This window comes from Lygodium microphyllum, chromosome 6, assembly GCF_053477565.2.
Source record: "Lygodium microphyllum isolate KBCC chromosome 6, Lygodium_microphyllum_v1.1.10, whole genome shotgun sequence".
Taxonomy (NCBI): Eukaryota; Viridiplantae; Streptophyta; class Polypodiopsida; order Schizaeales; family Lygodiaceae; genus Lygodium; species Lygodium microphyllum.
The window spans coordinates 48,691,765-48,717,706 of NC_141140.1; the positions used below are offsets into that span (position 1 = coordinate 48,691,765).

The 25,942-nt window shown below is 43.2% G+C and overlaps 1 protein-coding gene across 4 annotated transcripts in view; it reads right to left on the reverse strand.

Annotated features, from left to right (window-relative positions):
- The window catches only part of CCP1 (P-loop containing nucleoside triphosphate hydrolases superfamily protein), an 87,286-nt gene extending 61,687 nt beyond the window's left edge, over positions 1–25,599 (reverse strand). Inside the window, exons 1-5 of one of the 4 annotated variants that reach the window (XM_087679470.1) lie at positions 25,189–25,598; positions 24,703–24,882; positions 24,521–24,576; positions 9,162–9,227; positions 8,968–9,075 (exon numbers count right to left, since the gene is read on the reverse strand). In XM_087679470.1, the coding sequence (XP_087535596.1) occupies positions 8,968–9,075; positions 9,162–9,227; positions 24,521–24,576; positions 24,703–24,882; positions 25,189–25,248 (470 nt within the window). In that variant the 5' untranslated portion in view covers positions 25,249–25,598. Of the gene's footprint in view, positions 1–8,967; positions 9,076–9,161; positions 9,228–24,520; positions 24,577–24,702; positions 24,883–25,188 lie in introns of all 4 variants that reach the window. The other 3 variants (XM_087679471.1, XM_087679472.1, XM_087679473.1) reach the window with 3 other exon arrangements.
- Between the last annotated feature and the right edge of the window lie 343 nt (positions 25,600–25,942).

The following is a 25,942-nucleotide window of genomic DNA, read 5'->3' on the forward strand; positions in this document are numbered from 1 at the left end:
GTCTATCTTTCGGAAGCTATCTTCAAAGTAACCAGCAACCAAGCATAGGACTCCATTACAATTCCATAATAACATCCTAAGTGCCTCATAGATCTCGTACCATCATGCAATATTGTTGCTAGTGATGATGACCCGTCCATCCCTATAAACAGCTTATTTTCCCTCTTTCCGAACTTCCATACTTTAGGCATGTGTTCTTTGTGATGTGCTATTTGTGCTAGGGTAAGATCCTCATCCAAATAAATCTTCTCACCTTTGAGGGCGCTTCTCTTAGTCCTCTTTCCCCACTCTCCAAGCACTAACTATAGGTACATCTGAAGATCCAATTTTTTCAGCAAGTGTGTTAGCATCTTCCCATGGGCTACTCTCCTCCTCCTATCCTACTACCCATACATCTAGTACCCTACCTAGCTTGTCTCCTAGCCTCTTCTTCCAAAGTAGCAATCATTACCTCAGTCTTGTTCACTGATGTTCCTTTATTCTTTTTTACTACCTCAATCCATAGGCTGGTCTCTTCTATCTATTTTTGTGTTGTCTTTGCCACTTCTGTCCATGACTAAACCTCCCTTTGGCATGCCTTTAAAGCCTCTATCTCTTTTTGTATTTCTTGCACATTTATTTCTTTTTCTTACATGTGTTTAATTCTTCCCTCAATTTCAAGATTTCAGATTTGCAAGCATCTACCACTTTCTACATTTCAGTTTTTAGTGTGTGCATTTCAAACAACATTTATGCCTTCAATTCATTCTTAATCTTTATTTCTATATCTTACATTTTTGCCTTCTGGACCACTATTAGTTTGGTCTTTGACCCGCTCTCATATTTCTTTTTCCAACTCCTGTCTCATAATTCGTAGTTCAGAGTGAATCATGAGATGAATTTCTTCGAATTTCCTTTCGTTCATGGTGTGTGAGGTCTTTCCATGCATGTCAGATCTTGGGAAGATGGTCCAATCAGGACCCTACGGCCATATGTCTTGTACCGAGTGTTCTTAGAAGGGGTGTGGAGCATTGCTCCCATGGCTGGTTGCGTTAGTTCTTGATCAGATTCGTCTCCCAAAAATTCATTTTCCATGGTTTGATGTTTACACTTGTCTGCATCATCCATCCCCATAATTAATTGTATTCACACACTGCAGTAATTGTTGCACTATTGCAGAGTATTACACAGCATGTGATTTCCACTATTGCATCAGACCAGCAGGTCACCACGGCCCTAAAGACACTCGGCAGTTGCTGTCACTGCCACAATAAACCGTCACTTTCAAAAGAGAGGATCTCTGTTCCAGTGCCAGCATCACATCACAGAGAGACTGCCCTGTAATAACTGTCCAGCCTCACCAACTTTAAGATCACTGCCAAGTCTGCATCACTGTTACAGTGCTGTCTGCATCACCACAGTCCAACGTGCATCATGACAGTCTCACACAACTTGCATCAGACCACTGTCCAAGTGAAGTACAAACTACTGTCCAAGTTGCAGTAAAATGCAGTCTAAGTTTGTTGCATCAGACCACTATACAGCCTGTATCACAACCACAGTTCAATCTGCCTCACGACCACAGTCTCATACGACCTGCTGCATCACACTGGTGCTAGATGGCATCTGAACTAAAAGTCAATTACATAAGTAAAATGCTTATGAGCAGAGTAATTCTTTCCTTTCTGAGGACTGGATGCAAAAATTGCTTACAAGCCAAATCAAAGCAAGGAAAGCTTGCATGTCCCACGTCATCAAGGGAAAAAACACTACAATCAGACTCGACAGTAGGTCACGACTGTTGCTGATGGGTCATGTCTGCAACAGAACAAGTCGCCACTCCATCACATCACTGCAGAGAGAGAGGACTAGTAAAAAATAGGTCACGATTCTTGCTGATGGGTCACGTCCAACAGAACAGATTGCCACTGCATCATGTCACAGGTCACTGTAGCATCATGACCTATAGCATCACGTCACAAAGTCACTGCATCACATCACAGGTCACCACAGGTATCATGATACATGGAGAGAGAGAGAGAGAGAGTTGTATACAATTTGAAATGGCCTATCAAAAGCTACAAGCTAACATGTACTCTAGTCTTCCCAAAACATGAGCATGTGCACAAAGAGAAAATGAAATGAAATGGAATGATTTATTAACATTTGTGTAGCGATACAATTGCCTGAAAAAACAATGAAAGCTAAGAGCTGTAGAGCTAAAAGCTAAAAGAAAGTCCTAATTGATACAATCATAAGTGATGAAGTCCCGTACATGGACCAAGGCTAGTAATATCCATACTTGCCCCTGTACATCATACAGTACTGATCGTACAGTATAATACGGTACGTACCCGTACAATTTCATATAGTCAAAGTAGCCGTTGCATTTGGCACTTTTCAGCGTGTTCCTGCGCATTCTCGCCTGTGCTATTTTGGGTCCATGTCGTCCTGCATGGCAACTTTAGGGGGGTGGGAAGCCTTGGATACTTCAGCCTACCCTAGATCTATGTACCAATTCACATTTGCGGGAGACATACTAGAGCATGTGAGGGAATATGTCTATTTAGTATTTGGGAGTCACCTTCGTTGGCCCACGTTTTTCGTTGAGAGGGGCATCAAAGGCACGTCTGGCACGTGGATATGCAGCACTAGGGGCAGTCGACAATCAATGTGCTCACATACAATTCCAAGAGCCCCGCACCAAACTCTGGTTGTTCGACACCCTAGTCACACCTACATTACTATATGGAGCAGAGGTATGGGGTTGCAACTTGTACCACAAGCGTCTTAGCCCACTCACTGATCAAATTGGAATAGAGAGGGATTATTATGATGGTTGGGATAGTGTGGAAAGGCCATTGATCATGATGATAGCACGCATGATTAGGAGTAAGCCCTCGCTAGGGGCAACACCTATAGTTACGGAGGCACTCTTCAGAGCAGTGACCTTTTGGCACAAACTATGGAAACTTCTACGACATAGATACTCTAGATTGGCACTAACCTCATCTAGACAACTAGCAGCTGGAGGCGAGAAGAACTGTTGGTTTTCACAAATGACTATTTGGATGAGCCTACATGGTTTGGATATTGACTGTCTTCCACCTTTGGATTATAGCCTTGACTGCCCTACTCCTTCTCTCAGCCGATCAGAGTTGAATCAGGTGATCAGAGCTGATATCTTGAGGATTGAGACAGCAAGGACATGGATCCATCCACCACTTCCTCTAGGATCAAGGATGGAGTTCTACAGGAGTCATTTATTGTCTCTCTCTGATGATGGTTTCACTATTCGGTCAGTATATATGGACACTCATCTCTCCCATAGCGTACGGGTTGCTATCGGACAGATTCACACCTCCTCACATAGACTTCAGATGGAGACAGGCAGATGGACAAATACCCTAGCAGAGGATAGGACTTGCCAGCTCTGTGGTCGAGAGCCTGAGACGGAGGAGCACTACATATGCAAATGCATAGTATACTATGACATACGAGGACGGTACCACTGCCTCTTCCATGATAGATTTGGACCCCTTCGTCACGTCATGGAGTATGAGGACCAAAGATGCCTAGGTCTTTTCCTCCTGGAGCTCAAGAGGCGCCGAATTGCACTACTACGAGACAGGAGGCCAGCTCACCTAGAGAAACACACAGAGAGCACTAACAGACTTCTTCTACAAAGTCGACCCTACTGACACTACCAACCTAGTAGAGACAGAGCCACCCCGCCAGACACCTTACAGGCCACACCGTGGTGTCACATTGGATAGAGCCACCTCCCTTCGTCGAGCACAACGACCCTGTTTACCAAGACCACGTCCGAGGAGGCCACACCATAGTCGGATTAGAGCCATTATCACGAGACACCGTAGACTCACCACCAAGCATATCAGTGAAGCAGCTAGGGACCGCATCATAGCTGAGATCATGTGCAAATCTTAAGGTCACCTATAGCCCATATATCAAGAATCGCGTGGTGGGGGGACTTGCTCAAGATGTTGCGCCGAATACACATAGAATGCACAAGGAGAAGCTCACTCAAGAGACAAGAAGAGAGATGGAGGCCAAAACGTTTTCTTGCTGGTTTCTTCTTCTTCTTTCGCACACTTTACAATATACACAAAGTATAGATAAGATACAACATAAAGAAAAGTGGCCTACTAAGTCAAACAATGCATAACCCACTACACTAGTCGACTGGCGATATAACTATGCCAATTGTAAATAGGTGTAACAACCTGAATATAATAAGTAATGAGCCAGTGGCCATGTGAGAGTCATAATGACCACCGACGTGCTAAGTGTAGACGTGTGGACCTATCTAACCAGGCAGTCCATCATTAATGTCCGCATGTGTTGAGCTTATCATCTCAACACTCCCCCTCAAGCTCAACTGTATCTCTGCAACTCCAAGTAAGCTTCGAAACTTTTGAAGCTTCTCTGTACCCAATGCCTTCGTGAATATGTCAGCTATATGATCCTGTGTGCTGACATACACCAAGTCAATCTCACCTGCTAGTACCTTCTCTCTCACAAAGTGATAGTGTACCTCAATATGTTTTGTCCTGGCATGGATCACAGGGTTCCTAGCCAACTGTATACTGCTCATGTTGTCACAATAAATAACAACTGGACCTTCCACCTGCACATCTAAATCAGCCAATAACTTTTGCAGCCATACTACCTCACATGCTACAACAGCAACACCTCTATACTCAGCCTCTATACTCGACAAAGCAACTGTACATTGCTTTTTTCTGCTCCAAGTAACTGCTGCACCAACAAGAGAAAACATGTCTCCGCTGGTAGATCTTCTATCAGACATACTACCAGTCCAATCTGCATCTGTGTATCCAAACACTTGTACATTTGTACCTGCCTCATAGAAAAGTCCATAACGTAATGTAAACTTCACATATCTCAATATGCGTCTGACTACATCCAAATGTGGCTTTCTAGGTACTTGCATAAACTGACTCACAAGACCAACAGCGTAGCTCAAGTCTGGCCTTGTAATGGTCATGTAGATCAAACTCCCCACTATCCTCCTGAACATAGTAAGGTCTTCTATCTCATCCCCAACATCAACACTCAACTTTACATTCTGCTCCAACGGGACTGAAAGTGGTTTGCATGCTATCATACCATACTTGGACAACATATCCAAGCCATACTGTCTTTGGGACAGCCATATATCATCATCATATCTGATCACCTCAATGCCAAGCAAGTATCTTATATGGCTAGAAAAGACAACAATTTGGTGGCCACGCTCTCTAGAATGTGGACTGACAATGTATCTACTATCTCTACTATGTGTCACCTAAATCCTTCATCTCAAACTTCTTTTTCAAAAAGTCCTTGAGTTCAACAATCCCACTATCACTATCACCTGTAATAATCAAGTCATCCACATAGATGACTATGATGACCAAACCTGCATCTCCCTTTCTCACATAAAGTGAGTGATTGCATCAGAAACATAAAAACCAATATTGACAAGATACTCTTTGATCTTGTCAGACCATGCTCTAGGCGCTTACTTGAGCCCATAGAGCGTCTTCTTCAACCTGCACACATACGTGGGATGCTCTAAATCTTCATAACCTGCTGGCTGATCCATATACACTTCTTCCTGCAAAATCACCATGCAAGAAGGCATTCTTCACATCCATTTGCTGCAACCTCCAACCTTTGGCTGCTGCCAAAGCAATCACACATCTGACAGTTGTCATCCTAGCAACTGGATTGAAGGTTTCTTCATAATCTATGTCATATGCCTGGGCATAGCCTTTTGCAACCATCCTAGCTTTGTACCTACTAATAGAACCATCTGCATTGTGCTTAATCTTATAAACCCACTTACATCCAATAGCTTTCTTGCCCTTCGGCAATGATACTAGATCCCAAGTCTTATTGACCTCTAATGCAGCCATCTTCTTATCCATTGCTGCATCCCAATGAGCATGACCAACAGCCTCCTCAAAACATGTGGGCTCAACATCCTCAATCACTTTCACCATATAAGCATAATGGTGAGTTACATAACCTTCAAAACCAAATCTGTTAACAGGATATCTCACCCTGCTAGACCTGCGTACCACTGGATCACTCAATGGAGTCTTTGCATTGACGCGTGCTCTCTGCACACCTGGAGTCCTCACTGAAGGAATGCCAAGCTCATCATCCAAGCTCTCTGAGCCACTAGAGTCTCCATCAAGAACTACATCAATGTCATCTGACACTTTATTCTTTCCTTTGTCTTTACCTGTAGTGCTACTAGATGCACCTGAAGATGTAGAGATACTCCTTAGTCTCCCAGACCAAAGACTGCCAGATGATGTCTCTGGTCCACTAAGAGTCCGTGATTCTTGCTTTTTAACCTGCACATGAGTGTCATGATCATCATCATCATCCAATGCATCACCACTAGATGCATACCAACTGCTCATTTCATCAAAGATGACATCCCTGCTCACTCTGAACTTACATGTAACAAGGTTATAACAACAATACCCTTTTTGCTCTAAAGAATATCCAAGAAAGACACACTTTTCAGCCTTTGGATCCAGTTTCTTCCGCAACTCATCTGGCACATGAACATATGCAATACAGCCAAACACTTTCAAGTGTGAGACATCAAGCTTCTTACCTGTAAAACATTCTTCGGGGATCATACCATAAATTGCAGCTGTGGGAGTTATGTTCATAATATAAACAGCAGTATGAACAGCCTCAGACCAAAAATGCTTAGGCATATTCTTTTCAGCCATCAAGGCGCGTGCAACTTCTGCAATATGCCTGTTTTTTCTTTCTGCTACCGCATTTTGTTGTGGAGTATACCTGCATGTGAACTGTCTCTTTATCCCATGAGACCTCAAAAAATCACTGAACTCATTCGAGAGGTACTCTTCCCCTCCATTTGACCTCAAGCACTTTACTTTCAAGCCTGTTTCTCTTTCAACTGCAGCCTTGAAAGTTCTAAAGTACTCAAACGCTTCACTCTTTTCCTTCATAAAATATACCCACAGCTTTCTAAAACAATCATTAATGAATGTGACAAAGTATGAACTGCCTCCAAGAGATACATTTTGTGTAGGCTCCCAAATATCTGTATGCACAACATCGAGGATATTTCTGCTTACATCTCTGTCATGTGAAAGGGTTGTCTTGCCTGCTTACCAAGCTGACATGCTTCGCATACCTTATGAAATTCTGCAATTCTAAATATAGGCAAACCTGTAACCAACCCTTTGGACTACATTAATTTCAACCTTTGTACATTTACATGTCCAATGCGTTTGTGCCAAATTTCAATATCTGCAACACCACCTTTTCCTTTAGCATATATAGCAACATTCATAGTAAGAATTCCAGCATCCACAGTAAGCATACGTCCAACTCTACTTCTCTTTGCAACCAACCTACACTTGTTATTGAAGTCTTCTACAAAGCAACCCTTTGCATTAAATCTGACTTGCAGCCCTTGCTCTACCATCTGACCGACTGACACCAAGTTCTTTGTAATAGATGACACATGTAATACATCTGAAAGACTCTTTATCTTACCATCATGCAAGGACAAGGGAACTTTTCCAATGTGTGAAATTTGGTGACATTAATCATCACTCGTCTGCACATAACCTGTATTTTACAAATCCTGCATCTCTCCAAACCATTATGTATGGCTGGTCATATGATTGGATGCACCTGAATGAACATACCAAACATCATCATGTGTTCCCTTTCCTGTAACAGCATTCAGCATATGCTGCATAACAAACAGACGTTCATTTTTGTCTTCATTCTGTAGTGAAGACGATACATAGTTTCCTTGCTGCAACTTACCACTGCGAATATCATCTTTCTTAGCATAACATTGAGCTACAATATGACCTGTTTTTTCACAATAGTGACACACAATACCCGAGTTGTTAAAACCTCTGTTCTGTCATCCACCTCTTCCTCTAAAGCTCCTCCTGCCTCTAAAGTTACCACGACCTCCTGAAACCTACCTATCGCCAAATTGCTGATTCAATCTGTTTTGCTGGTTGTCCCTACCACGTCCTGTACCACGGCCTCTTGAAGAGACCCTGCCACGTTTCCTTCTTGAATTGAAGTAGAAAGCTTGGACCTGTTCACTACTTTTTTCAGATGTCTCACTCTGCATGTTGATCTCTTCAGTGATCATAAGAGAGACCAACTCATTGAAATCTGAAAATGGCTTTCTGACATATACGGAGTTACAAAAGACTTCCAAGCCTTTTCATTGTTAAGTCCACCCAAGGTAGACGACACCAAATCATCATCATCGGACATTGCATCAATCGCTGCCAAGGCATCTACAATGCTCCTTACCTTCAGTGCATACTCATTGATAGACATCTTCCCTTTCTTCAATGTATTCAACTCTTGCTTGAGTTAAATCTTTCGTGCCTTTGTATTTACCAAAAACATACTTTCAAGTATGCTCCAAGCTGCATATGAATTCTCTATATTTCTAATATGTCCCAGTATATTATTATTAATTACTGCAGACAGCCAATACATAACCTTTTTGTCTTTTGCATTCCATTCCTTCCGTGCCTTTGTCTCTTCTACAGTTGGAGGATTTTGGTTCCCAATTTAATGATGATAATGGTCAGAATGCAAAGCAGATTGTACACCATTTTCAGGGGATATATCAGATAACAATGTGAAGGGTGAAATTAGTAGGTTGGCCAGGACACTCTGTTGCATGTTGAACTCGTGTGTTTTCTTTTCCTACAGAGGAATTCAAGAGTTGATTCTCTTAAGCTGAATAGCAAGCCTCTGGTTTTATGATATAAAAAAGAGCTGCATGCACCAGCAAACAATGAACCAATTCGATATAGCAATAAGCAAACAACACCATCATTTTGGCCATTCACAATGTTACCTTCACTCAGCTTTGAGACAATGCTTAATGAGATCAATAAGGTTGCAATGCATTGACAAACTTACTGAGGATATTTAATAGGCATCACCACAGCCTCTTTCAACAGTCGCTTTGCATGTTCTAAACCCTTGATCGCATCCCATCGTATATTGGGACTTCCCTCAAGAATATCTCTGGAAAAATCAAGCATGCTTTGCTTGATAGAACTCCACAAAGAAAACAATTTGAGCAGGTCAATAACACTAACATAATAACATACCGGCTAATACTTTCTGCCAGAGCCCGCATCTCTGCTGATTCAAAAGGCGGAAGTAAGCTTTTTAACCTGAACAATACGATTGGAAGCAGTAGTCATGCATCTTACGAAAAGAAACCAAAGCTCCCTTCTACGTAGAAATTGGTAAACAAGAATCTAAAATTACTTAATTCTTTCTATTCTCACTGTGCATCCATAGACATCCAAAAGCAAATCATCATATAGACACAAATCAATCGGAAGCCCAAATTTCATTATATTATAACACATGAACAGAACATTAACTGAATGAACTGACTTTTGATGTTAAGGTTCACGGTGGAGATATACTGTATATTTCACACATCACCATAAGCAAACTCACGACCCTATAAAAAAGAATCATCTGTCCAATCTGATCCAAACCCAGACTATCGGGAGACTTCAGAGTGCTGTAGAATTTTGTTTGGTATGGGGACCACCATATTGCTGCTCCAAACTAGACTATCGGCAGACTTCAAAGTGTTGTAGAATTTTGTTTGGAATGGGACCCACCAAATTGCTGCACCTCGCATCTTCTGGTCAAAATTTTTGTACATCAAGGCACCCTTGTAACACAAGCGTGTTTGCCTGCCACCAACAACATTAACCTTGGAGTATCGCATATTGCATCACAATGCTACATTGCTTGTGCTTTGCATTGTCAATACCAGATCAGTTGGTGACTTTGTTTGTTGCCCCTGCATGCGGCTACCATGTGTACTTGTTTAATTACTAACATTGGATTAGTCACCTGGCTGTGCATCACCTGCTGAAATGCTAAAACCTTCATGTGCATTTTTATTTCCTTTATGCCTTATGCAGAGTCAATTCACAGGTGGTTCCAGCAATTGGTTTTTTGCATTTGTTTGCTTTCTGCATTCAAGATTTTTGCAAGCATTCCCACTCCCTTGGAAATTGGCCTTCACACTTGCAAAGGGCGGTAATTAACTGAAAGTGTAAAGCACTTATATTAACCACAAAATCAGCAATAAGACCAAATGGTTTGGCTCTGAAGCTTGGTGCCCCTTGCCATACTTCTTTATGATTACTTAAGTCATTCAAACATCACATTGGAGACAGCTCTCACCCCCAATCATTGACTTAGACCTTACCAAACCTTCCTTCAAAGTATGAGATGGTGGACAGCTGCCAAAGCCATGAGCATTGAGGTTTCTAATTGATCTTGAGTTTTGATGACCTAATCTCTCTTTTACTTGACAAAGAGTGTTTGCTAAAGGGCCAAGGGAAGATCTAGACATAAGGTGATCAAGGGAAGATTCCAACAGATAGCAATGGTGCCTTCCAAGAAGAAGAAGAATCGTATTTGTAGCTACTCGTGTGGAAAGAGACACCATCTCTCCATTGAGTGCCGAAAGAAGGCTATCAATCCAAAGAAAAGGGCAAGTAGGAGGACCAATCATATTCTAGCTCCAACCATCATTTGCCAAGGGTCGTTCCTGGGTAATCATAGGTATTCTAGTGATCTGATACAAGCTCACATAATCCTAGCAAAAGAGGGGAAACTGTGGCATGGACAGAGGGCATGCTAATGTTGAGCCATGAAAATCAAGGTTATTGCTAATCTCAAATTACAATGCATTAATCCATATTTTGTACTCCTTAAAACATCCCCCAAAAAAATTAATGATGATTAACAAAAGAAGACTTTATTTTTAACAATAGGACAAATGCACCAAAACCCTCTACAAATAGAGTCAATTGTGAGCATCCCTTCATCCCTCTTCATCATTCATCATTGCAACCTTTAGCTATCAGCCACCTCTCTTCTCCACTACTACAGCCTACCCATACCCCATCCAAATTTGTTGCCGCCATCTTTTGTTGCCGCTTTGTTGGAGGACATCAACATCAATCAGGAGAAGAATGTGTACTATTGTTTCAACCTGTCACCTGAATGAGAAATGGAATTATTAATTTGAGTAGAAGGAACTCTAATTCTAGTATCCCTAGTTCTTGGCACAATGACCATTGCACCAACAATGAAGGATTTGATATTGACCATACGGTGGACAAGTGCACAAGCTATGTGGTACAAGGACAAGACAAAAGGAACAAGGTGCAACATTAAACTTCCATTAAATTGAAAGTTTGCACCTCAGAATTGAGTTACATTGAAAGTTTTACCCAATAAGCAGCTCACTTAGGGCACTTAAGTTATCAAGCAAGCCCAATGAGCAACTCTCTTATGATTAATGATCAAGTCATTAATTTCTTAATCAAAAACATGATTCAACTAAGAAGTAGCTGGTTATTTACTTGGAAACTTTAACTTCTATTTATGGCTCTCCCTCTCATTTTTGGAGCAGCCCAAGTTTGGAGAGCTATAGCAATAAAAGGAAATGCATGCTTGCTAATTTTTTGCGATGAACGACAAGAGAAAAGTGTTTTGCAGCCATTCCGAGGTGCTAGACAGCTAGGAATCAATCTTTTTTTTCTCTTTTTTTTCTTTTGGGTTGTGCAAGCTCAATTTTACAGCAAATCAAAATAAGGGTTTGCTACTAAAGCAAATTAGTGGGCCTAGGGTTTGCAAAAATCAATCATTTTTGGGTATGGAATTGCTTGCTAAAGACATTCCAACCAAAACCCCCAATTTCCCCCTTGTTTTGGATTGCCAAATCATTGAAAATTCAGGGCAGACATCAAGGAAAATGTATTCGAACATGTAGGTCTGATTTTCTAGCCATTGAAATTGCATGCCAAAGATCAAGCTTTTGTTGAGAAACCCTTCACCCACAGTTTGTGTTTTTTTGCGTTCCTACATTTTGTGTTTAGGGTTTGCAGCCCCAAAAATGGGCGCCACCCTAGACTGACTATGCCTATTCATAGGCCACTCTCTCACCCATTCTTTACGGCTTATTCATTCAGTATGTCACCTCTTCTCTCTAGCCTCTCCACTGCCCTCACACCCCTTCAGGAGGACATTGTGGTTTGTGGTTCGTGGTTCGTGGCTGTCTTCATCATCTTCCTTATGCTACGGCAGCCTTGTTCCCTTGTATCACATTCACTCCATGATTCAAAACTTCATCATTCCATTCATCAGAGTTTCTTCTCTCTTCTCCTCTTCTCCATGTTTCCCAAGTTCACTCCATGTTCCTCCCTGCAAACCCTACTGTCTCATTGGTACGTCGTCTTTTGACATGGTATCAAAGCTGGATCTCCTTAAACAGCAGCAAAGATCCTCCACTCCAGTGACGGCAAAGACCGGTGGTGGGTTCGACATCCACTTCTCTTCTTCTTCCGCTGCATTAAAATCTCGTTTTTGCAAGTTTCAGGTGTTTTCAGCTTGCTGCCCACACCCCTTTCGCGGAGAACATCGCAGTCTCAGCTGTCCCTTGCTGTCATCTACAGTCTAGCACCTGTTTCCAGCCTTCCACCTGCAATTTGCAGCTCTTTACAACAGAGTGACTGTTGCTGATCACTCTCCATTCAAAAAAAATCTCGTTTTTGCAGTTTTCAGGTATTTCAGCTTGCTGCCCACACCCCAAACACAGAGGACATCGCGGTCCAAGCTGGCCATTGCTGTCTACAACAGTCTACACTATTTCTAGCCTATCACACGCTGTTCGGAGCTGATTTTAGCATGCTAACTACTACTGCTGGTTTTTTCCTGCGTTATTAGTCTTTCTCTCTCCTCACCTACATTTTTCTACTAGTTGCAACCTCTTACTGCTAGCAGCATCCTCCTCCCATTGACAGCTCACTTCCAGCCCTTCCACTATCCTCCCACCCCTTAAGGCAAACATTGCAATTCGTACTTCACACTGCCCTCGCACCTCTTGAGGCGGACATTGCGGTTCATGGTTCGTGGCTGACCTCTTTCTTCTTCAACAAGGCACATTAGTACCCATAGCTTCTTTATCAACAGATGACCAGACTATTGGGTGCTTCTACTATGGCATCACCGGACACACCACCAATGCTTGCCAACTTTGACCTTTGCTCCCCTCCCCCCCCCCCAAGAGTATATACATCTCCCACCTGGCACTTTGCCACCTCTCCTTTCTAGGCCACAGAGATCATTCTGCATAGACTATCAAAGTACTATGCTCAAGGCAATAAGACGCATCCGATGCACACTAAGTCTTTTCGAGCACATGAAGGATTGATTGAGACTACGACCTCCAGGAGATTGTTGCAATGCCAGCGGCAATCTTCTCCCACCTATTTTCAAGTATAGTGGCTACCACCGCCTGCAATTCTGCAATCCGCTCCATCGAGAGACAGTGATTGTTTGATACCATCTCCTTGTCAGTCCACTCCTTCGAGAGACAGTGGCTGCTCAACTCCTTCCTCTTCTTTAGCTTCCCGGTCCACTCCATTGAGAAGCAGCGACTGTTACCCACTCATTGCTCAATTTGAGCCTCACCCTTCACCCTCACCTACTCAAGTTCGAGAGGCCACCTCTGGGAGTTCTTCACCACCCCAGATACCTTCTTCGGCATGACCGGCGGCACTTCCTTCATCCTCAGACATTTCAAAGTCTATGATCCATGAGTTTTTGGATTCCCTATCTACCTCAGAGGGGGATGATCTTTCTTTGCCCTCTGAGGGGGCATCTACGTCTACTACGACTTCAAAGGGGGCTCCTATTCCTCCAGTTTCAAAGGGGATCCCCACCCACCACTCCATCCTTCGCACACCCTGGAGGAGGCCTTTTACCTTCTTCTTCTACCCTTGGATATGGTGGCTTTCTTCTAGTGGTCATCTCAACTATTGATACCCAGGATCTCAAGGATCTACCTAGATCAGGGTCTTGGAGGTTCAGCCACGACTTGGTGACAAGGCCTTCGTATTCCTTCTTACATGGGTGCACGGAGCTAGTGGCTTCTCTCCCGAGGTTGAGTTTCAGGTTCTCCAGTTCACTCTATCTATTGTTCTTTCCTGCAGGTTACCTTTCAAATGGAAATCTTAGATCTTAGGGATCCTCTACATCTTCTTCCTCCTCTTCTTCTTGCCTTGGTCACTTGGTTAGCATGGAGCCAACTCCCAAGATTGAGTACGAGCATATCCTTATGATTCTCGGCACCACACAAAGTCTGACATTCCTCCTATGCATTGCATGTTTTCATCATCTTTATACTAGGGCGCTTAGGCAAGTGAACCACAATGAAGGGGTGTGAGGGTAGTGGAAAGGCTGGAGAGAAGAGGTGACAGACTAAATGAATCAGCCGTGAGGAATGAATGAGAGAGTGGCCTATAAATAGGCATAGTCAGTCTAGGATGGTGCCCCTTTTTGGGGCTACAAACCCTAAACGCAAAACGCAGAAACGCAAAAACACAAACTGCGAGTGAAGGATTTCTCAATACCCCCTCTCAGGCCCAAAAAGGGAAACAAGAGAAGTGAGGTGGAGATGCAATGCTACATGCTGAAGAATGCTCATGCAGCAAGTGCCACTTGGACAGTGTCCCTCGTGGGAAAATTGTTCACGTTGCCCAAGCGCCCTAGTACAAAGATGATGAAAACATGCAATGCGTAAGAGGAATGTCGGACTTTGTGTGGTGCCGAGAACCATAAGGATATGCCCGTACTCAATCTCGAGAGGTGGCTCCATGCTAACCAAGTGACCAAGGCAATAAGAGAAGAGGAGGAAGAAGATGTAGAGGATCCCTAAGATCCAAGATTTCCACTCGAAAGGGAACCTGCAATAAAGACCAATAGAAAAGGAGAACCCGAAACACAACCTCGGAAGAGAAGCTACTAGCTTCGTGCATCCATGCTGGAAGAAATACGAAGGCCTCGTCACCAAGTCGCCGCTGAATCTCGGAGGTCCCGATCTAGGTGGTACCTGAAGATCCTAAGTATCAATAGAAGAGGTGACTGGTCGAAGACAGCCACCCCAAGAAAGTAGAGGATGGGTGAAGAACTTCATGTGGAGTAGGTTGCCCCTCTGAGGTGGGAGGTGGAGGGGCCCCCGCTGAAGTCGAAGAAAAAGTAGATGCCCCCACTGAGGGCAAAGAAATAACATCCCCCTCTGAAGTAGATAGGGAATCCAAAAACTCATGGATCACGGACTCCGAAATGTCTGATGACGAAGGAAGTGCTGCCAATCGTGCTGAAGAAGGTATCTGGGGTGCCGAAGAGCTCCTAGAGGTAGCCTCTCGAACCTGAGTGGTCGAGGGTGGGAAAGGGTGGGGTGTAACCGGCCTGTTCACTGGAAAGGGCGGTAGTGTACAACCAAAATACATAAATGCTTTCACCCAATTAACAATCGCCCACTTTACCTGAACTTAAAGACAAAATCAAAAAGAAAATACAGGCAGCTAGAATGCTCCTGTTGCCACACTGACACCCTGTTGGCCCCTAAGTCAGATGCCCCTTGCGGTATTTCTTTATTTTTAAAGAGAGAAAGTACAATGGGCTGTCTTTCACCTATTCTGGGTGAAATTTGGTAGCATAACAATACATTTACTGACCCAAAACAAGTTGACCAAGAGGGGAAACTCTGCCCAAGTCTGAAACTTCTGGTTGGAGTGCAGAATTGACCATTCCAGCCTGCTGTTATTACTGGTTTAGACCTGTTCTGAAACCTATTTTCAGCTCATACTGTTCCCTGTACTGTTCAGCCCACTGTAATTACTGGTTCAGACCTGTTCTGAAACCTGTTTTCAGCTCATATTGCTCCCTGCACTCTTCTGCATCATCTGTGCCAAGTGCCCCTTGATTCTGACATCAATTGGGCTTTGAAATACCCTCTGAACAGTCCAGAATCTGTACTGATTTAGTGCTGTTTCAGACACCTGCTTGGTGAGATTACCACCCTCGCCTATTCCTGCTTGGGAACAGCAAACAACTGCTCCTGTTCCTGAAGAAAGGAGGTTCTTGCCTCGTGCAAAAACAGCATATTCCACACAGCTGTACCTGAATCAGAAGAAAGGTCCTTGATTCTGCAGCATAACCATACTCTCAGGGGGAGAGAGAGAGAGTAGGAAGCAAACTCAAGCCTCTGTGCATCATGGACAAGGTAGGCAATGGGGCTCAGAATGAGCAAGAGGTGGGCAACAGTCGCTATCTCTCAGTGGAGCAGACTGGGTAGCCGAAGAAGAGGAAGGAGTCGAGCAGCCACTGTCTCTCGAAGGAGCAGACTGACAAGGAGACAGTATTAAACAATCACTGTCTCTCGATGGGGCAGATTGTAGATCCGTAGGTCGTGGAAGCCACTGTACCTGAAAATCAGTGGGAGAAGATTCCCACTGGCATTGCGACGATCTCCAAGAGGTCGTAGCACCAATCGATCCTCCATGTGCTCGAAAGGACTTATGGGTATCGGATGCGTCTTATTGCCTTGAGAATAGTACTTTGATAGCCGATACAAAACAATCTCTATGGCCCAGAAAGGAGAGATAGCACAAGGAGTATCTGGTGGAAGACACATATACTCCGGAGGGTAGGGAGCAAAGATTGAAGTCCGCAATCTTCGGTGGTGTGTCTAGTGATGCCACAGTAGAAGTACCCATAGTCTGGTCATCTGTTGGTGGTAAAGAAGCCATGGGTATCAGTGTGCCTTGCTAAAGAAAGAAGAGGTGGAAGAGGTCAGCCACGAACCATGAATCACAATATCCGCCTCAAGAGGTGTGAGGGCAATGTAAAGCACGAACCACAATGTCCGCCGCAAGGGGTGGAAGGGCATTGGAAGGGCTGGAAGTGAGCTACCAGTAGGAGGATGCGACCAGCAATAAGAGGTTGCAAACAGTAGAAAAACACAGGTGAGGAGAGAGAAAGACTAAAAACGCAGGCAGGACAGCCTCTAGGAGAGAGAGAGACAAAATGCAGGCAACCGGAGAGAGAAACTAAAAACGCAGGCAAGACAACCTGCAAGAGAGAGAAAGACTAAAAACGTAGGCAGCAGGATTGTGATAACGTGGTAGACTGTACGGCAGCAAGTCTACACAAGAACAGCAGTCGCATGACTGGAATCAACTCCAAACTGCATAAAGAGGACTGGAAATTAAGCACCAACTGATGGTGATAGCAATGGACAGCTTCGGTTGAGATGTCCTCCACGAACGGGGTGTGGGCAACAAGCTGAAACACCTAAAATCTGCAAAAACGAGATTTTGATGCAGTGGAAGAAGAAGAGAAGTGGATGTCGAACACGCCACCGATCTTTGCCTTCAGTGGAGTGGAGGATCATTGCCGTCATTTGAGCAGATCCAGCTATGATACCATGTCAAAAGATAACGTACCAGCGAGACAGTAGGGTTTGCGGGGAGGAACACGGAGTGAACTCGGCAAACATGCAGAAGAGAAGAGAAGAGAGAAGGAACTCTGATGAATGGAATAATGAAGTTCTGAATCATTGAGTGAATGTGATACAAGGAAACAAGGGTGTCGTAGCACAAGTAAGATGATGAAGACAGCCACGAACCACGAACTGCAATGTCCTCTTGAAGGGGTGTGAGGGTATTGGAGAGGCTAGAGGGAAGAGGTTACAAATTGAATGAATCAGCCGTGAGGAATGAATGAGAGAGTGGCCTATAAATAGGCATAGTCAATCTAGGATAGCGCCCCTTTTTGGGGCTGCAAACCCTAAACGCAAAACGCAAAACGCAAAAACGCAAACTACGGGTGAAGGGTTTCTCAACACCTGCTGCATGAGCATTTTTCAACATATAGTATTGCATCTCCACCTCACTCTTTTTCTTCCCCTTTTTGGGCCTAAGAGGGGGTGTTGAGAAACCCTTCATCCGCAGTTTGTGTTTTTTTGCATTTCTACATTTTGCATTTAGGGTTTGCAACCCCAAAAAGAGGCACCACCCTAGACTGCATATGCCTATTTGTAGACCACTCTCTCACTCATTCTTTACGGTTGATTCATTCAGTCCGTCACCTCTTCTCTCCAGCCTCTCCACTGCCCTCACACCCCTTCAAGAGGACATTGTGGTTCGTGGTTCGTGGTTCATGGTTGTCTTCATCATCTTCCTTGTGCTACGGCACCCTTGTTCCCTTGTATCACATTCACTCCATGATTCAGAACTTCATCATTCCATTCATCAGAGTTTCTTCTCTCTTCTCCATGTTTGCCGAGTTCACTCCGTGTTCCTCCTCACAAACCCTATTGTCTCACTGGTATGTCATCTTTTGACAGGTTTATGGTGGATAGCAGGTTTATAGGTCTAAATTACTTTAATTTGACAGTGAATTGAAGGTAAATTGGTTAGGGCAAAGCTCTAAGATTGTGGAGACAAAATGGTGTCTAAATGTGGAGGTGATTCCTTTCCACTCCTTGTTTCTTTCAAAGAAGGAGACAACTCATCAACACAAGGTTGGGATTCATGCGTTCAAGCAACCGATGCATTGTGCAGGAGGGGATTCTACACACAACAAGACTAGACAAAGAGTAATGCACTTGTGGGTGGGTATAAGGCACAATGTTAAAGGGCGGTATTCCCACTAACAATGTACCAAGGTACAAAGTGGTATATCTCTTGAGTATCTAGTGATGGCCTAAAACCTTGATGTGCATCAAAGACAATGTGCGCTAAGATTGGATAACCTACTGTAGGTCTAAAGTAAGGATCTAGATTGAAAAAAAAAGAAATCTAAATGCGAAGTAAAGGTGGAAGGGAAGGGCAAGAAACATGAAGGTGAAAGGAAAGCACCAAACTCATACTCAAATGAAACAGAGGATGAAGGGTTACCTTGTGGAACATCTCTAGACATAGAGTTTTCTTCTAAACCATACCAATACCAATTTGGGTCTCCATGGTGACTTATAGTTGGTTCCTATATAATAGAAGGAGCAATATAGACAAAATCAAACTCTCACAAAAATGGATTACACAAACCTGCCACCACTGGGCTTTAATTGTGAAGAGGTTGATTCAACTATGTCCCAAGTGGATAGTCTTTCCTCAATTGAAAGATGATTAGTCTCGTTAGCAAAGTGCTCCAACTGAGATGCCCTTGTGAAATAGTATGAGAATAAGAAGAGTTGTGCCATTGTGAATGATCCCTAAAAGAAAAGTTAGTAGGCGGGGTATTATCCTACAGATCAAGAGAATAATGCCTCCTTGGGGCCTCCATTGAAGGACTAGCTGGAGAAAGTATCAAAGGGTCCGAAGATGGAGTCATTTGAGCCATCGTGAATCAATTATATGTCATTCATGTATCTCACACAAAACCAAGATCTCCATGACAACTATAGGATACTCTTGAAAAGAGCACCGGCTCTGACACCATGTCAAGATATGCTACAATTTGCATAGAGAAAACATAGAATGTACAAACACGACTAAAACCCAATAACTTGAATAGTAACACAATAAACGCAAACCCTAAACGCAAAACGCAAACGCAAACGAAGAAGAAAGAGAGCTCTAAAGTGAATGAATCAATGTTGTAAATGAATGAGAGAATGTACAAAATGCCCAAGGGTAGAGTTGTCCAACAGCCAGTGAATCTCATGGGAGTAGGCTGAGAGAGGTGTTGATGTGTTGTCCATCGAAGACAAATCCCGAGTGCAATAACCACCGGTCAGAACAAAGGCTAATGTGAAATGTATCTTACACAATAGTGCAATCAATACATCATCGTCTATTGGAAAGTCACAAGAGTATTTGTTAACTCAAAAGGCAAGACCAAAATATGATAGTGTCCATATCACGTACAAAATGCCATTTTTACGGTCTCCTTGTTAGTTACTCATCCCTATGTGTGACACATTACCCACCTTAGGTACATGAGCATGTGTGTTAAATGTATAAACACCTTTTACACCACCTCGCATTAAATAAGGGTAAGAAGTTTGGGGGAAACCCTAGGTCTATATAATGAGGCCCTAGTTCTTATACTTTCATCTCACTTATCAATCTATCTATTCAGTTTGTGTACTTGTAAGAGCGCTCTCTCTCTCTCTCTCTCTCTCTCTCTCTCTCTCTCTCTCTCTCTCTCTCTCCAATGGAGTTCTGCCACCATATCTTGCTGGTCTTCTCTTAAGCTCCATACCCAACAGCAGTAACAAAGCGAAATTGACTATAGCCTTCTATCTCAGCTCCTCTATTCTACTCACTTCCTTCTGTGCTTTTCACTACCTATGCCAAAAGGAGTAGGAGAAAATGCTGACCTGTTGCACCACCAATCAGTCCTGGCCACCTGCTGCGTATGGTATTGCAGTAGAAGGAGAAGAAGAAGCTCATCTCTTGCCTGTGTTTCTTGCTGTTAATAGGCTGAGCCAACAGAAATGGCCGACCAAAAAACTGGCTGACCTACATTAGATGCAAGTCGGACTAGTCAAACCAACCACCTTGCCATAAACGCTAGAGATAAAGCCACCTGCCTAAACATATATGTCCGCCCAGCCATGTCTCTGCTCTGAACAAGGGAAATCAGGTTGCCCAATGATATACACAGGAAGAATCTCCACCTAAAGTGTCTCAAATAGAGAAACTCATGGATAAAATTGTGTCAAGGCTCCTAATGTCCTCATCTGATAGAAACTAAGGCTCGCAAGCAAGAGATGAACATAGAAGTCACATCCTTGGTAACAACCTTCACATCCTTGGGAGAACTGTTGAAAGAGATACCCCCACTTCATCAAGGAGCAATGAAAGTCCACGAAAGTCTAGAAACCTTTACACCCACAAATACCATAAAGTCTACCTTTCTTCACAGTCATTAATTGAAGAGTCTCCTTCACCAATCTCATCATCATCAAAAAAGCATTGCCTCTCCTTCACCTATCTCGTCATCAAAGAAGCCCTAGCTCATCACTAATGGTGCTTTGAGTCATATGACTCCTCGAGGACATTGGCTTTAAGATATCCTAACGTGTGTCTTGTATGGGCATCTCTTGTCTTTGAGCCTTAGGTTGAGCCAAACAAGGACATTTGGAGCTTGAACACGTTTTTGTCCATTAATTTAATCTCTCACAGGCATTTTAGATGGAGATCCTTCTTGCAACTGGTGAGGCAACCTATTACAACAACATCCAAGCAAGCATTCGTGCCACATGGCAAGGCACACAAGTTCCTTATGAGTGGACATTACTAGGTGGCCCTATTTTGGCCACAAATGATTTTGTCAATCCGACCTGCATTAAATGCAAGTCAGTCAATTTGCTGGTCGGCCAGATTTCCAACTGCCTCCTACTCATGGCTACCCCACTCCATTCTCTTTCAGTTATCATTCAGCCAGCCCTCATCATTTTGTCATCATCTTCCATGCCTCTCTTCAGTGCCCTCATTGACGCTCATGCTGCATGCAAGCACTGACAAATTGCAGCCTCATCATTTTGTCATCATCTTCCATGCCTCTCTTCAGTGCCCTCATTGACGCTCATGCTGCATGCAAGCACTGACAAATTGCAGCCTCATCATTTTGTCATCATCTTCCATGCCTCTCTTCAGTGCCCTCATTTACGCTCATGCTGCATGCAAGCACTGACAAATTGCAGCCTTATACCTTCAGTTTCAGTCAATTTTGTTCCATCAATTCCATTGAATTTCTCTCACAAATGCATCAAAGGGAATGCTAAAAGGTGGTAAGTATCTCCATGCTAAAGCCATGTAACTCAAACCAAGATAACATATAAGCATTACTAGAACGAAGTGTCCCCCTCACTAGCAAGCTATCATGAGGACTCACAAGACTGTTATGCATATTTGTGTTTGGGTAACTCCCACAAGCTATGTACCTTGGTCAAGAACATCTACCACTCTCATTGTAGCCCTAGCTTTAGCTCTAATGAGCTCCTATAGTACCAAAGCCTTACACCTAAAAGGGGCCTCTCCATCAATCTCCATCCATCATACATGCAACCCAGTTGCCTATGATCATCAGCACTAGATCCCCATGCATGTATTCCATATAATAATGTGAATGTGAGCACTGTATCAAATAGCCACAACTTAGTGTGGAGCTCCTAGTCTGGAGCTCCTAGAACTACACCTATAAGTGCATCCTCTCCACACCGTCCAATGTTGTGTAGCTCATGTCAATCTAATCTAAGAAAGAAAGCCTTATGAATTAAGACTCCTAGATATGCATAAGGACTCACATGCTCTATCTCCTCTTCCCCATAAGTAAACACAAGGGCTGATCTCTTGATCCACTGTGATGTATTATTGCACACCATAGTCTTAATTTTACCAAGGTTCACTAAAAGCCAGCAATTTTGCAAGTATCAATGTAGTGCATCCAAATGTCTTTCTAGCCCCTATGGAGGGTCAACTATCATTCAACACAATGTCTATACAACATGAGGGGGTAACAAGTACTTGCTAGCTAAGCTCCTCTATCCGCTCCCCAAGAGATCTAGTCAAATATCTAACCAACGTATAGTCCAATAAGTGTTGGAGAAAGAAGACGTCCCCGTTTCACCCCTATGGTGGAATGAACAGGTGTTGATAGACACTCAAACGTCTATACTATGCCAATCACCCTCTCGAGTTGTATCCTCAATAATAGCTTGGAGCATAAGGATATGAAACTATGAAGAGAAGCCCCTCCTAAATCCAACACGTCATTGTGCTTTGAGATCGCACACACACGCGAGAGAGAGAGAGAGAGAGAGAGAGAGGTGTGAGCTAGAGGAGGGTCAACCCAAGAGCTGTGTGCTTCCATTGCTAGAATGCTTTGAATCTTTGATTTATGATACGGATTCTATTGCCATTATTGAGGTCCCATGTTCATTGTCACTGCTCTTGGTTCATGTGTTCTTTGTAATCTTGTCTCCCATACTTGTTGATTTTGCTTCCATTCATGCGCATTCTCACACTATTATGACATTCCAAAGAAGAATCCTCAACCTATTTGTGCATTTATGTACACATATTGATATGAGACATTCTTAGACACTACTAATTATGTGTCATAATTAGATTTAAGCCCTTGGCTTCCTAGCAACATTTCAAGACATTGAAACCCTAAGAAAGCATATAGCTTTTTTTGTATAGAGCAAGCCAATCCTTCTTGTAAACCAAACGTCTAGAATTTCTCTTCACAACTAAATCCTCTCTTTCAAACCAAACCTCTACCCAGCTTTGTTAGTCCTCACCTCTTCTCTATGTTTATCTTCTATGTAAGGAGAATTATGAGTATTGCCAATCAACCACAAAGTCTACTGCAGCTCATTCCAAAGGAGGGACTTCTCAAAACTCCCAAATTGAACACCCACACCTTCCAGTTGTAAGTAAACAGTGGAATGTTGCCCCTAAAATACCTTCATGGAAACTTCCATCACCACAACCCTACAACTAGGGATCACCAAGCAAGTGCTTTATTGCTATTAGACTGTATATGGTACTTTAATCATGATTACCTTATAGCACAACAAAAGCTTGCTTCTCCCTCTTCTCTATCAAGATACTAGTCACCTATGAGAACCTTGAAGACATACAACATAGTACTACAGACAAGGTCTTCTTCAAAAAGTCCATAAGGAAGTAGCCCCATAGCATCTAACTCTGCATTGGTTCATTTCATTGTTTTTGCCTCAACTTTTGCTGTATGCAGCTATGGCCGTCTGAACCTATCAGCCACCCATGACTATGGTTAGGAGTTAGCAAGAATTCATTCAACAAGTAAAGTCAGGCTATTTATCTCGATTGGGATGACAGCTAACTTTAGACCCTTGTTGCCAATATGGAGATTTTTTGCCTAGCATCAGGTGTTCCCTTCAAGTAGTGCAAGCCATCTGGTCTTTGTACATAGTTATCAAGAGATTTTTTTGCCTAGCATCAGGTGTTCCCTTCAAGTAGTGCAAGCCATCTGGTCTTTGTACATAGTTATCAAGAGATTTGGAAACAGGGAAACAAAAAAGGGCTTCAAAGCCACAAAAGTGGAGATCTGGAACAGAAACAAAGATGTTACAGTTCTAGGGATTTTCTCCCCATTCCAGTTTGGCCTGCCTAGAATGTGCTTCAGCTTTCACATTTACATTTCGGCTGCTGAAATGCCGTTTTGGGCAAATATGTTGCGATGCTAATGGTAACAGCAACCTGATTGGAAACCTTCAAGCATTTTACTTGTTTTTCTATAGAGCCTCAGTCACATACTCAAGCTGACAAATTGGAATCATTACTACTTGAAAGCAGTGAGCACAGCAAAACTATCTTTAGCAGTTCCTCACGGAATGTCCATATCTCAAAACAGCATACAGAAAAAGGTGGCAAGCACTGACATATAACAATGGTCATGAAAAAAGAGAATCCATTTCTAAAAATGGTTACAATAGTTTCTCAAAATCCACTTCTTCAAGAACCAGGAGAAACGTATACAAAACGTAAAATGTTAGGATGCCCTAGTTATCTACCGAATGCTGATTGAGTAAAAGTAAACCTAATATCTATGACAACCAGTTAAAAGTTGTAGATTAACCCACATTTTGTCACCCGTGCCATTTACCGCTTTGGAGACATCAGCCACACCTCCATTTGCCTGAAGATCAAAAACAATCAATCCATTGTTGACAGCTACATCGCAAACATATCTTCTCTTTTTCATTGAGAGCTCGTAGCCTTTATACTGAAAACAAGCGAGCAAAAAAAACAAACCCAGCCTAACCTGTGTCATGTATCGCTCATATACTGCCATCTCTGCTTTTCTGGTTGTCGCACCGTTCCTGCTTTCTGTCTTCCCAGCACTTGTAAGACCATCCGAACTCATGTCGAGGCCATTAGGAGTGCCTGTATACCCATTTTTTACTTTTCGTCCAAATTTTGTATCATAAATCGACTCGAAATCCTGTGCAAAGTAGGATATGGTTGCAACACCCCTTTCAAATCGCTGGCTCTACTAAGATGCACTTCAAAGTTTTCTATATAAATACATAGCAATAATCCTATACAATCATGCCATGACCCCAAGATTCCACTGAGGACAAGGCAAGTACATTGCACAGTGCACACAAAGTCTCAATCTATACACATATCCTATCGATATCGGCAGATCTAGCGAATGCAGGCTCATTTAACGAATAAGAATGAGTCCAAAAAGCAAGAAGACTGGTTGATGTAGGACAATCGAAAAACTGCTGCATAAGGAGCGCACCTCAAATGTCCATCGCGTTAGCGAGGGAAACGCTTCTGCGAACTGCTCTTGGTGTTGCATTCTGGCAAGACCAGTGAAAGAGAGGGCCTCGGCTCTCTCTTCCGCAGGCTGCCACCGGTACTACTGGCGAGTGTAGAAGGCGAACGGATGTTTCTGCCGAAACAGATAGAGAACGAGAAGGGAGAAAAATCCTCGCTCTCGAGGGAAGGATGCGGCTGACGAGCAGTGACGAGCAGGTGATCAGACAAGGAAATCGATCGAAGGATTGGATCGAATGCAATATGACCTAACGTCCGGAAAGAGTAACTTCAGGATGAGGATCAACAGACACCGACAGACGGACACACACACAGACAGACACACACACGGGGAGAAAGGAGGAGAGAGAGAGACAGAGGTGGTTCAGACAAAAAAAGCTCGCCGAAATTTCTGTGGATCTTATAGTCGAGCATTTCAATGGCCTCGATCTTGCCGCGTCTGAAATCCGAATGCGGCTGCGATACTGCCACATAGGAAGACTTTTGCCAGCTCTTCTTAGTAGGAACTGGATTCCGAACCTTTCCAAATTTCATGCCTTTCCAACAGCATGTGAAGTTCACGCATGGGCTGGATTGCCACTTGAGTCAAGCACCACATTTGTAAGAGTAAGGACACGTGCAAGGTTGCATCACTATGACCAATGCAACTTGCCAATGGAACCATTGGATTTATGATTTGAGCATCATATCACTGATTTTTTCAAAATCCCCTTCAC